Genomic DNA, 14,015 nt, shown 5'->3' with positions numbered 1-14,015 from the left:
GCCGGGGTATTTGTTGAGAAATTATGCCTGCCAAGGTAGTGTGAAAGGATGGCTCCACTTGTTAAAGCCATCTATGGAGGTGTGGAGTACCGTATATTGTTATATTAGGTGGTGGGGTTGTATGTGGCCAAGTAGAGACCAAATTTTGTCTGAAAGAAGGGTGTAAGTAATCTCCCATTTTATTTATTGGATTAGATAAGTGGGAAAGCCTCATTTAGCAAATCATGAAATACTAGGACTAATTGGTGCAGATGGTACCTAGTTGAGGATGTTAACAGCAGGAACCATGCAAAAGAGTATAAATGCAGTGATAGAATTTTGTTAAAAGGATGGTCCTCAAAAATGAAAATGTCTAACATAAAAGTTCTGATTTGTAAAAAGGGGAGTAAATGAACGAAGAATGAATAATGATTGATAGAGACTTGCAACGTAAAGGACACAACTAGATTGTAATACTTGGGAAAATGTATGTGGGAAATAACGGTAAATGGATTTGCCAGATAAAGCAAGCAAAATTTAAAAGTCAAGCAGCATTATCAGTAAATAAAATTATTGAAGATACATTTCCAAACATAGTATATAAGATTCAAAAGAATGTTTTACAAGCTTCAGTAAAAAGTAGAATACTATATGGAACTGAACTGCAAAGGGTAGGTCAAGAGTGTGAGAGGCTGAATAATGTACATAACAAGTTCTGCAAATACATAATGGGCTTCAAAATTGTATGGCAAATTGTGGGGTAAGACTATTGAAGTAGACATTCCCAAAAGAATTCTAAATTATTGGTCAAGATGAGATGGTGGCCAGCTTGGAGCAGACGAAGTGTCATCATCAGAGGAACAATGTTCAGGAAGGTTACGTGTTATCCAAAGTGAGAAGTATACTTGGGACCTTGGAATTCAGGAATTATTTGGTAGAAGGGCTTCGAGATGGTTGAGAAATTGCTGAGAAAAATATTATTACTATTACTATTATTATTATTATTATTATTATTATTATTATTATTATTATTATTATTATTATTATTATTATTATTATTATTATTATTATTATTATTATTATTATAGAAGTATGGCTGATGATCCTTGTCAGATACAAGAGTGATGTGTATGCTTGCATTTATTTCCGCAGATTCGTTAAGAACGTGGTTAAGAATGAAAACTTGGTTCCTGCTGTTACTACCTCTGCCTTGAGGAAGGAGCCCAAGTTTCCAGAGGAAGAAGATGGGTTGGATACGAGCAAAAATCGCCACTTGCAGTGTCTCGAAGGTGGAGGACTGGAGTGTCTGCTGCAGTGTCGAACAATTCGGATTGGATCTTACACGGTTGTTCCAAGGGAAAGGGTCATCTTGTCCAACATAGGAGTAAAAATGTGTGTGCATTCAATTGAAGATGGTGATAAAAATGTGATATTGACAATAAGCATGCAGGACATCATGAGAGTGTTAATCCATTTTGGTCACGTGATGCCAGTTCTTTTCATGAACATTTCAGCCCCTGCTGCCGCAAAAATAAGAAATTTATTAAAAATGGAATCTAAACTTGGTCCATATTTTGATCCATCAAGTCCAGATTACACTCAGAATGTAATCACATTACTACCTAATAGAATCCTTAAAGAAAGTAAAGTGACTTTGAAGACTATCTTCGGCAATCTCAACATTTTGGGTGAGCTGAAACATGAGGAAGCCAATAACCTTTTAGTGAGGACATGTCCTAAAGGGGTACAAAATACGATGAAGAAGGCAGTTGCAGTGTCACCTCACAAAAAGTCCCACGAAATTAAGACCATATTTGTGTATCCTCCTCCCCCTGAGAAGGATGGAATTACTATAAATACTGAAGATTATGCACGCCTAGAGAAGAATAAATTCCTCAACGATGTAATCATAGACTTTTATCTGAAACACTTGACACTGACAGTTTTAAGTGAACATGATAAAGCCAGAACCCATGTGTTCGGTTCCTTTTTCTACACGAGATTAACTACAGGGCCTAAAAAATCTGCTCAAAGATCTCATCCTGTTGAAGGTGATCCAAAACTGTCTCCAGCAGAAAAGAGGCACTGGCGTGTCAAAAGGTGGACAAAGAATGTGAATCTCTTTGAAAAAGATTTTCTTATAGTGCCCATTAATGCAAACCGTCACTGGTTCTTAGCCATTATCTGCTTTCCAGGCATGATAGGCATGTCTGACAATGGACCTGTGGTTCAACCTGCAAATAAAGTTCCAGAAACAGATGTCCCTGAAAATCCCACAACCATAACACCCCTGAAAATCTCGACTGACACCGTAACTTTGGAGGCAGTTGAAGAAGATAATGACGAAAGTATGGATTGTACAAGTGAAGAGGGAGATAACAATGTGGTCATGAGACCTTTTGACCTGTTTAAAAAATTGCCTCGAGATCAGTCTTCAAATTGTGAAGCAAAAGTGAAAAATGTCAAGTCCCGGGGACCTATCCGACAGCCATGCATATTAATCTTTGATTCATTGGCTGGGACATGTAGGACAAGAGCAGGCAGAGTTATTTCAACTCTTCGTGATTATTTGAGAATAGAGTACAAAGTAAAGAAAGGGAAAGAATCTGACTTTTCCAGAGACGCTATTAAAGGTGCTTGGCCTAAAGTACCACAGCAGAAAAACTTCGCCGATTGTGGTTTGTATCTATTGCAATATGTGGAAAGTTTTTTCAAGGCTCCCATTAAGGATTATCATTTCCCCATAAAAACGTTAAATAGCTGGTTCTCAGAAGATGTTATTAATCACAAGAGAGAAGAAATACAGAAATTATTGTTAGACTTGATGGAAAAGAACAAAGTGGATGTAGAAAAGCTCAATTTGCCGAAATTGACATTTTCTAAATATCACCCAGAGGAATCAAATGATTCGAGTCAAAGTAATGGTGAAAATGAATCAATGTATACTGAACGGGCTAGTGAATTTCCTGTTACAGTTAATAAAATGTGCTCTACCACGTCGCACCTAAAATCGAAGAGAATCGACAGGAGTACTGTTAAAGAACAAGAAAAGCCTATAAAGAGGATGCGACCAGATGAATCTCAAAGTAATTTAAGATAATTGGTACCTGCAGGTTTTATACATTTTACGGTGTAATTGATGGTGAAATCGTTCTGTTTCATTACTTCATAGCTAATAAACTGAATCATATGATAGGGGTCCTTTGGGATGCAAAAGTTTCTTCAAAGACTCAGAAAGTGGATCTAAACAGAAACGTGAGTTTTTTAAAATTTCTGCCTAAATACAAGGTAATGGAGTTCACTGAACATTGTGCATCCCTCCCTTTTTCTTTTTTTCGTATATGTTTGAATGTAGTAAAGTACCACTGCTGTCATTTTATAGCTTTCTTAAGTTATCCATATTGTATGCATGCAATGTATATATGTATATATATATATGTAAATGACGGTTTTATTCGTTTTATGTCATTTGTAATTATGTTACAATTCTATAGTAAGTGTGAAATGAACCTTTTTTCAGGATGAGAGAAATGGAAAACATTAAATATTTATTAGTGATTTGTTGGAATAATTTCATTGATCAAAATCAATTAAGGAATAAAACTGAAATCGCCCTCTCCCCTCTCCGACTGTCTGGTAGCCATAACTAGGGTCTGGATTGTTATGTAATATTAAAGTGAGAAATGTGTACACAAAACTGTAGTAAATAGCAGTAAAATGTGTAATTAAATATGTAATATTTGTGAGTGAAATAAGTAGCAACATTCGTGTGTCAGTCGGTCCTGGAAATACCGTACCTCTCCCGGGGTCGACTGAATACCAAGTACAAAAATGATGCCTGATAAATATGTCACGGATGGAAATCTTATGGATGAAGTACCTTGCAGAATCAAACCCGGGCATTGAAGTTCCATCCCTTCATTCCGAGCAACGGCTTCGCTCGAGAGCATATGGGTCATGGTTCTGTACGACAAAAATAAAGTAGGCATGTAAAATAAATGTCTTGAAAATAGGCACTATAGAAATAGGAATACATTAAACTAATAAAGGCTCAATTTTATTCACTGAGAACGTATCTCAAAAATTCCGTACACACATGAAATGCCAAATAAGTTGCCTGCCTAAACATTTTTGAAATATGCTACACTTAATTTATTGCATGGGTAATGCCATCAAAATCAAATCAAAATCAAAATCTCTTTATTTGCAAATGAGGTGTCTACCTCGGTGGCAAATGGTACACTAAAATACATTCTTGTATAGTACTAAATTTTAAGTTAACAAGAGAAGAAGAAAATTTTCCTAGAATACAATATAGTACAATTTACGCTAACAATATTTTCTATTAAACACACAGCTCATCCTTAATAAATTTATATTGTTTACAAAATTCTACTTATAATACCTCCTGTACTTACAAACATAGTCAACTCACAATACAGTATGTGGAATTGCTTCAAATAATACTATACAACTGGTATAAGATTAAAATTTACATTGCATTTATTTACTTATTTACTTTTTACCCATTTTGGAACCTAAGTAGCATAACGACCTGCTGCGTCTTAACCAGAGCCCCCTTTTGCCACCACTTTTCAGAGTTCCTGAAGGGCCTTCAAAGCTATCGTAGCAGTCGCAGGGCCTCGACGTCCCCACTGCACTTCACCCCTACAAGTAGTCCCCTACTTCGGCTGTCTAAACTCCATAGACCAGGGGATGGAATTAATTTATTCACACACATTCTTTATTTACAATAATCTGTACTGGTCGAATGCCATCTAAAATTTCATTTATTTTACCTGTTGCTGTTTATTCTCTTCTTGAATATCTGTACAGATTTTGAAAAAGGATCAAACACTATCCCTGGTAAACTGTTCCACTCCATCACGCCATTCCCACTGAATGAAAGTTTACCCCAATCGCTTCTGCTAAAATTCCTTCTGATTTTATACTTGTGGTCAGTTCTGCCGATATAAGTATTTTCCAGCTGAAGCCTCTAAGGGATTTCTCCCCGTGTTTCTTCTCCTATTTAGGCTCTATATAATCCTATAAGTCTAGTTTTCTCCCTTCTCTTGCTTAAAGTTTCCCACCCAAGTTCCTCTAACATTTCTGATACACTACTTTTTCTCCTGAAATGCTCTGATACAAATCTTGCTGCTTTCCTCTGCACACTATCTATTTGTTTTATTAGGTATTCATAGTGAGGATCCCAAACACTGTTTGCATATTCCAATAATGGACGAACCATACTTAAGTAACTTTTTTCTTTTAATTCTTTGTTGCATCCTTTAAATAGCCTTATTATGACATGTAACGATCTGTATGCTTTCCCAACAATGTCATCAACATGACCCTTCCAGTGCAAATTACTTTCAAATCTCACACCTAAGCATTATTGCACTTGTCATCTTTTGGGATAACTACCTCATCCAAAGTATATTCAAATTCAATTTTAAAGCTCCTGTTTGTAAATGTTGTAACAGTTGATTTGCCTCCATTAACCTTCATATTATTTTCTTCAACCCATTGTTGGATACTCTCAAAGTCCCTTTGTATTTCTGGACAATCCTCAGTGTTATTTATTTCCCTACAAACAATTATGTCATCTGCATACAATCTTATTTTCGATGTTATATTGTTCCCTAAATCATTTGCGTATATTAAGAAAAGTAACGGACCGATTATACTACCCCGTGCAATTCCCTTCCAAACTTGCTCTTCCTGTGATATATTATTTCTTACTTTGACTTTCTGAACCCTTGAATTTAGAAATGTTTTTATCCAACGCATAACCCTTACGTCCAATCCTATTCCCTCCAATTACTTTAATAATATTCCATATTCCACTCTATCAAAGGCTTTGGAAAGATCTATGGCTATGCAATCTAAGTGGCCTCCTGAATCCAACTGATCTGATATGTCCTGCTGAAATCCCACCAGTTGTGCCTCACAAGAAAATTTCTTTCTAAATCCATACTGGCTCCTCATGAACCAATTTATATCATCACATATCCCTCTGATGTACTTTGATATTAAACTCTCCAGTATTTTACAAACTATACTGGTCAGGCTGATTGGTCTGTAGTTCTCTGGTTTCCTTTTATCACCCTTCCCTTTATAAATTGGTATTATTATAGATTCCTTCTGTTAATGGAAAATGATATTATTCTTAACCACCAAAAACAGAGTTCCCAACCCAAATACTCGAAACTACATGCGTAGTTGGGTAACCGCCTATGATGGATGACGGAGAAGAACGGGACGAGGCCTTGGTTGGTGGAAGAGTGCTGGGCCCATAACCCAGAGGTCCGTGGATCGTAACCACGCTCTGCTACTAGCTGAGCAGTGGGTACGGGCGGGAAAAGCGGTGGCCCAAGGGGGCTGGATAAAAGGTCGTATTAAGTGAAAATACCAAACTTTAATTAACAATGACAAGTCGCCAAGCTTCTTTAAATACAATGCTGAAAGCTTTAAATCTTTTAAAAATATCAAATACCAACAATTTACAATTAAGAAAATTATACCCGTATGTACTTTCTAAATTACAACAGAATAAGAGTGAGGGAACCAGCCCTCACTCTCAGGTACATGTTCAGACTCTTTCGTGAAGGGTTTCTCGTGCTAACTTCCCGAACATAAGCCGGGCATCGAACAGGAATAAGGTACAATAGAGACTTTATGAATATGAGAAGACACCATCAAAAATTCATAAACTTAACAGTAATATTGAGAATAAGTAAAACATAGCCTTTCGGTGCCTTAACAAGAAGCAATGCCTTAAGGCGTATAGAAAATGCGTAGCGAATTACAATGCCCTAGAAAAACAACCCTAATCTAACCCCACTATCGAATATCTAGGGGCAAGTGAGGTACATAATTAGTTACCAAGAGTCTTTCCCGGAAGGGGAAAACATTTCAGATGATGAAAACACTTTCTTTTAACTGAATCGAATACGTCGACTCGAAACCTTAAGTAAGGATAAGATCGAAAGCCAAGGCTCCTACCATTACACATTCATAATTTTAATATTTACCTCAGGCACCTTTCCAAGTTCAACATTTTAAGGATACTGTACTATATCAAGGTCAATCTCTGTCTTACCTCCGCGCTAGCGTGCCGGGTTCGACGGGCCACAAGGCGAGCCCAGAGAGTAACGCACTGCACCAGTGCCCACAGGAGAATGTCACGAAGGGCAGGCAAGGCGACCGCAAGGAGCGCACCGGAACTCCCCTCTGGAGGAGAGGGGAGGAGCAGAGGGGCGCGAAGCGAGAGATAGATAGAGAGAGAGAGACCTCGCAAAGCAGGAAAGACACTTCAGAGCGAGATAAAATATGCGTTTCTCTGAAGACATGCGGGACGGGAGGCAACACATTTATTCCATAAGAGGGGCAAAGCATAGCAAAGTAAAATACATGTAAATACATCGAAGAAATACACAATACATAACACAGCTTGCAAGCACATACAATAGGACGATGATGAAGAGAAGATAGGCCGGGGAGAATAACTGCTTTTACAGGGCACACCTTCCATTCCTTTGGTATTACACTATTATTTATGACAGTCAAAGAGAAATTTTAAATAATGCACTATGTACCACCCCATTGTCTTTAATACCTCCCCAGTAATTTGATCACTTCCTGCTGCTTTTCCTTGTTGAAGCAGTTGGATTTCTCTGAGTGTATCTTCATTTGTGAATGAGAAGCTTCTTGTTTCCCTATATGTCTCTCCCTCTCTATCTTCTGTTATGGTTTCCAACTCCTGACAATCTTCTATTGAATCTCTGAATTCCCTACTAAATAGATTTGCTTTCTCAGAATCTGTTAAATAGTGTTCACCCCTTTCTCCCACCATTGTAGGAATTTGGATTCCTTTTCCTTTTTGATTCCTAATATATAAATACAGCTTTTCCCATTTCCCTTTGTGGTCATTACCCTCTTGAAATATGCCATTTATATAATTCTCTTTTGCTTCCTTTTTTCACTCTATTCAGTTCCCTCATTAGCTGTTTTCTAGTTTCTCTATTCTCCTTACCCTCTTTGATTTTCCTGTTTACTATTATACATTTTCTTTTTAATTTTCTTATTTCCCTTGTATAATAAACGGGGTATAAGGTCATTTTACCCTTCTTAACATGTACACATCTCTTCTCTCCTTCCCAAATGATTCCTTTAAATTTAGCCCAAAGTGTATCCACATTACTCCCTTCACTTTTCCAACAACTGAATTGTGACATGAGGTAAGTCCCAAATTCATCAACTTTAGTTTTTCTGTATAATTTCTTGTCTTGTGTGGTGACCGTCTTATTAATCATTTTTGGTACGAGTCATAATGTCTCTATGAGTTCGTTATTCAATCTTGAATTGCTTTCTGACATACCCAAGTTGAAACCACTCAACATCGCATATATTACAAACTCACTGTCAATATTAGAGACTTTTCCCTTTCTCCTTGATAATGACATCATTAGGATATCCACACTTCATTACAAGGGTAAATGTCTCTGTTTGCCCTTATGGCAAATATACCATCCACTTGTTAAGTAAAAGAGAAATATAATTACACGAATACATTTGGCATTTCTAATTGTTCTTCGTCCTTTTCTGCGAGTATTAAGAAGTACGTTCCACATAAATCATCAAAATACAAGTAGTAGGAGATTGTATGTACTAAAACAATGGGAGCTGCGTCAGCATTTTCCCACGAGGTCATTGACCCCTAGCAAAGTCATTAATCTCATGACGTCACGGCCATGTGCTATTGTTTTTGAACAACACCATCTTGACAGCTGCCATCTTGACGGGTCCTAACCTCACTTTTGACCACGAGCTCGTGTTTTGGCGCGGAATTTGAACAAGAGAACGTGGCTACGTCACTGCTATCATCTTGACAAGTCCTAGCCTGAATATTTGAGCACGTGCACTTGTATGGAGCAGAATTTCAATAAGAGGATGTGCCTAACCTCACTGCTGTCATCTTGACAGGTCCTAACCACGTGCATTTGGTCAGATGTGAGAAGCGGAATTTTGAATAAGAGAACTACTCTATCCTCACTGCTGTCATCTTGACGGGATTTAGCCTCGTGCTTTTTGACAACTGTGTGGCTCGGAATTTTGAAAAAGAGAACGATCCTAACCTCACAGCTGTCATCTTGATGGGAGTTAGTCACATGATTTAACAGGTATGTGGCGCAGAATTTTGAAAAGAAAACGACGAGGTCTAAATATACAGAAACTATTTTACGGCCAGATGCCCTTCCCAACCCCATCTTGCCACATCCCCTTCCCGACACCATCTTGGAGGGGCTTACCTCACAGCGTCTTAGTTTCAAGGCTAGATGCCCTTCTCGACAGCATCTTGGAGGGGCCTTACCTCACAGGGTAGTAGTTTTAAGGCTAGATGCCCTTCCCGACACCGTATTGTCAGATGCCTTTCCCCGACACTATCCTAGAGGGGCCAACACACAGAGGACACTACTTCCAAGGCTAACTGCCTTTCTCGACATTATCTTGGCAGATGCCCCTTCCCTGACACCACCTTGGAGGGGCCTAACCTCCCGGGATTGCCAAATCCCCTTTTCCGTCACCATCTTGCCAGTACTCCCTTCCCGACGCCAACTCTGAGAGTCTTAACCTTACACCGCGTAGTTCTATAGAGAGATGCCCTTCCCGACGCCATCTTATGAGATGCCACCCCTTCTAGTTACCATTTAGCAAAAGGCTTTACGTCCCTCCATCCGACGCGTAACCTACCTTCCTTATCGAACCTGAACAAGATTAAATATGTCGACAAACTGTACAGGTTCAATCCTGTTACAGAGGGCCAGAAATAGATTGTGCTGTGCCCTCTACCAAGAGCAACAACTTTTTGTTTAGAACATATATGATGGGCTATCCCTCGTAAACGAGTATGATTGTCTTCCTGAAGAACTTAGTTTTTGTGAGATGTTACGTGACTGTAGAGGCCAATCCTAGAACCGCAGATTTTTCCACATTTTGACACACATTTGTTCTGTTAGGTACTGGCTGTGTAGTTTGGTTATTCTTCAAGAGCTTACGTTGTTTTCTTGCATTGCGCTTGTCAATTTCTGTTCTCCGCCTTTCTTGCTCGAAGCGCTGAGTTCCTTCCCAGACATAGCGACGCCAGACTGTGCGGTTACGTGCCGTAGCTTCCCAGTTGTTAGTTTTCATTTGACACTTTTCCATGTTGGTTTTTACTGCATCTTTGTAACGCTGTTGTGGTCTTCCAAGTTTTCTATGACCATCCTTTAGCTGGGAGTACACAACTTGTTTTGGGAGACGGAATTCAGGCATGCGAGCGATGTGGCCTCTCCAGCGAAGTTGGTGCTTGATAATCATGGCCTCATTGCTAGTGGAGTTAGGTTCTTCCAGATCACTGATGTTAGTGTGTCGATCTTGCCATTTCACCCTCAGGATCCTTATCAGGCAACGTTGATGATATATTTCTTGGCATCGTATGTGCCTCCTGTAGGTAGTTCACGTTTCGCATCCATATGTAAGAGATGGTATAACGCTAACTTTGTACACATAAAGCTTGGTCTGAGTGCTGATATTATGATTATCAAAGACCCTTACCCGAAAACGACCAAAAGCCATACTAGCACATTTGAGGCGGTGTTGAATCTCATCATCAACCATTTGCATTTGCTGAGAGATGGCTGCCAAGGTATGAGAAAAATTCTATGTTCTTCAGAACTTTGCCTTGGACTGTGATTGTAGGACATACGGAGGTGGAGTTGGGTGCAGGCTGGTAAATGATCTGAGTCTTTTGGATGTTTGATATTTGTATAAGCTTCATCAAATGCATTTAAGATTGCTTGTAAATCGTGTTCATAGTTTGCAAGAATAACATTGTCATCAGCATACTGTTCAATGATGGATGTAGTGGAAATTTGGTCTTGGCTCGTAGTCTACTGAGACTGAATAAACCTCCATCAGTCCTTTATTCAATTTCTATGCCTTTTGGTAGTTTCCCATCAACAAGATGAAGTATAGTTCCAACAAATATTGTGAATAGAGTGGGGGCTATCACACAACCTTGCTTCACACCTGCTATGATTTCATAATTTTCTTCAAGGTTATTGTTGACTAGAACCATGCCCTTCATATTATCATGCAGTAATCTAAGAATATTTATGTGCTTCTGAGGACAGCCTATTCTTTCCAGGATCTTCCACAGGGCATCTCTTTTAACCGAATCAAAGGCTTTGGCAAGATCTATGAATGCCATGTACAGAGGTAGATGTTCTTTGCATTTCTCCTGCATTTGTCTAGCACAGAAAATCATATCTGTGTGCTGCGATTGGGTCGAAATCCACACTGAGTTTCAGGAAGCAGTCTTCAGCAAGAGGTATCAGGCGGTTGGATAGAATTCGAGCGAGTATTTTCTCAGCAATAGATAAAAGAATAATTCCACGGTAGTTACCACAGTCAGTTCTGTCTCCTTTTTTGAAGATCGTAACTATCAGACCATCTCTGAGATCAGGAGGTATTGTTTCAGTGTTCCATATTTTGACTACGAGCATTAGTGTATGTTCAGCAAGAATTCGTCCATCTTCCTTGAAAAATTCAGCAGGAATTCCATCTGATCCGGCAGCTTTATTATTTTTGAGCTGTTTAATAGCATTTTCAACTTCTTGTTAGGAAGTAACTTCGCCAAGGTGAGATTTTGTAGGTTTATGTGGAATTTTCAAAATTTCTACTATGCTTATCTCTGGACCCTTGTTCAGCAGTTCATGGAAATGTTCTTTCCATCGTGCATTAATGGAATTGCTGTATTTTAGAAGAGTAGAGCCATCCCTAGATTTAAGAGGTTTTAATCCTTGAGCTGTTGGGCCATATACGGTTTTTATCATGCTGAAAAATGTTCTAGTGTTGTTAGTTTCGGCTAGATGTTGCATTTCTTGAGACTTCATCGTCCACCAACTGTTTTCCAGAACACGGGTTTTTCTCTGAACATCTGCTTTCGCTTCTTGATATTCTCGTTTCTTAGATATTGAACTAGGATTGATCTGCCAGGCTTGGTGTGCCGCTCTCTTTTTGTCTATTAGATTCTGAATTTCTTGGTCATTTTCATCAAACCAGACTTGGTGTTTGACCCTAAGTTGTCCTACCGATTCTTCACCAGCTGATAGTATTGCAGTCTTCAGTGTTACCCAGTGTTCTTCAGTGCTTTCAAGATATTCATGCGGCAGTTTATCACCTAGGAGTTGTTGAAAGTTTGCTTTAGTGCTATGATCCTTGAGACGGTCTGTGTTCATTTTAGGTCTCGTAAGTTTTCTCTGTTTCCTTCGCTGCTCGTGGATGTGAAGGGTCATCGTGGACCGTCGGTGGTCCGTCCAGCAGTCGTCAGCACTTGTTAGAGCCTTTGTGATTAACACATCGCGTTGGTCTCGGGCGCGTACAATTATGTAATCAATTAGATGCCAGTGTTTTGACCGTGGATGTTGCCATGATATTTTAAATTTATCCTTTTGCCTGAAGAGGGTTTTAGTGTTATCTAGATTGTGCTCTGAGCACTTCGTGAGCAGAAGGGTTCCATTAGAGTTGCAATTACCTACTCCCCCTTTTCCAATTACTTTGGGCCATAGCGTTGAGTCTCTACCGACTCGCGCATTGAAGTCTTCCGAGAGAATGATTTTGTCAGCTTGGGGTATTCTTGTAAGAAGGGTGTCAAGTTGGCAATAGAATGCTTCTTTTTCATATTCTTCACAAGTGAGGGTCGGGGCATAGGCACTAATTACTGTAACTCGTTGATTGTTGGTGAGCTTGAGGCGTAAGCTCATGAGTCCTTCATTTAACCCAGAAGGAAGTTCATCAAGGTGAGGGACAAGTTCATTTGCAATGCGAAAACCAACACCATGAATGCTGGGCTCATGAATGCTTTTACCTTTCCAGAAAAAAGTGTATCCGCCTTCTTGTTCTTTAATTTGTCCTTCATCGGGCCTTCTAGTTTCACTCAGTGCTGCAATATCGATATTAAATCTTTTTAGTTCACGAGCCACGATAGCTGTTCTCCTTTCTGGCCGATTAGCTGTATCATTATCTATTAGAGTACGGATGTTCCAGGTTGCAAAATTCATCTTTATTTTCTTTTGACCGCTTATGGTGTACCCTATGGCCACGGTTTCCCAGTCGGGACGTGATGAGGCTGATTATGTTTAGGGCACATTTTATAGCGCCCTCCCAATTCGGGGTGAGCAGACTGGTTCCTGAATAGGCCTGCTCAGTCACGAATGCAGCACACGAGTTGCTTTACAACCTCTCCTCAACCAAAACGGCGATCACACATTCGTCGCCTACGTGCCGGTTTGTCACTGGGACCTCCCAGGCTACACAATCCTGCTCCCGTCGCAACTCCCCGATCGCCGCAGGACTTGTAGTGTATGTGCTGAGTTCTTCAGAAGACGCCTGTGCGTGACATCTTTTAGTGTGGGATTGCTGTTGCACATCAACAATCACACATTTCTTGACAGACTCAGAACCTGTCCCCAGTGGCATAAGAGTTACGACGACTGGAGGCTCCAAGACTGCTGCAGCCTTCGTCCATCTTCCCAGCCGCCAGGGAAGTTTTAGTTGTCCCTACGCCTGGTCTACCGTTGAGGACTTTCTATGCCGTTGACCATATATGTTTCTTCCGCCATTAGAGGTGGTTTTCCACCTCAAGGGCAAGAGAGTGCCCCAGCCCCTGCCAGCTCATCCGCCTTCATAGGGAGTCGCTGGCATAGCAGAGGGTACTCCTTTTCCCAGGAATCGCTCGGTCGCCAGAGCCTCGTCAGTGGAAAGCAGGGTGAGGTTGACATTTGAGTAGGACAACCTACCCCTTACACCCCAGAACATATATAGTCTGTTGTTATCTTACCTTAAAAATAATTTTGAAATATATTTGTAGAGATTTGAATAGTCAGCATACATTCACCCATGTTCTGAACAGAAATACTTACCTTGATTATAAATATATGTTAGGGGGAGGTCCCGGTATCTTGTTCATAACACAAAACAATAGAAATTGACAC

The 14,015-nt window shown here is 39.7% G+C and overlaps 1 protein-coding gene across 1 annotated transcript; it reads left to right on the top strand.

The window, feature by feature from the left end:
* The first annotated feature begins 1,078 nt into the window (after positions 1-1,078).
* On the top strand, positions 1,079-3,079 carry LOC136863443 (sentrin-specific protease 6-like). The gene has a single exon (XM_067139851.2). The coding sequence runs from the start codon at positions 1,079-1,081 to the stop codon at positions 3,077-3,079; it is 2,001 nt and encodes a 666-aa protein (XP_066995952.2).
* Positions 3,080-14,015: the final 10,936 nt, after the last annotated feature.

This window comes from Anabrus simplex, chromosome 2 (genome assembly GCF_040414725.1).
Source record: "Anabrus simplex isolate iqAnaSimp1 chromosome 2, ASM4041472v1, whole genome shotgun sequence".
In the NCBI taxonomy this organism is placed as follows: Eukaryota; Metazoa; Arthropoda; class Insecta; order Orthoptera; family Tettigoniidae; genus Anabrus; species Anabrus simplex.
The sequence above is the reverse complement of the archived record's forward strand: the minus strand, read 5'-3'. Positions and strand labels throughout refer to the sequence as shown.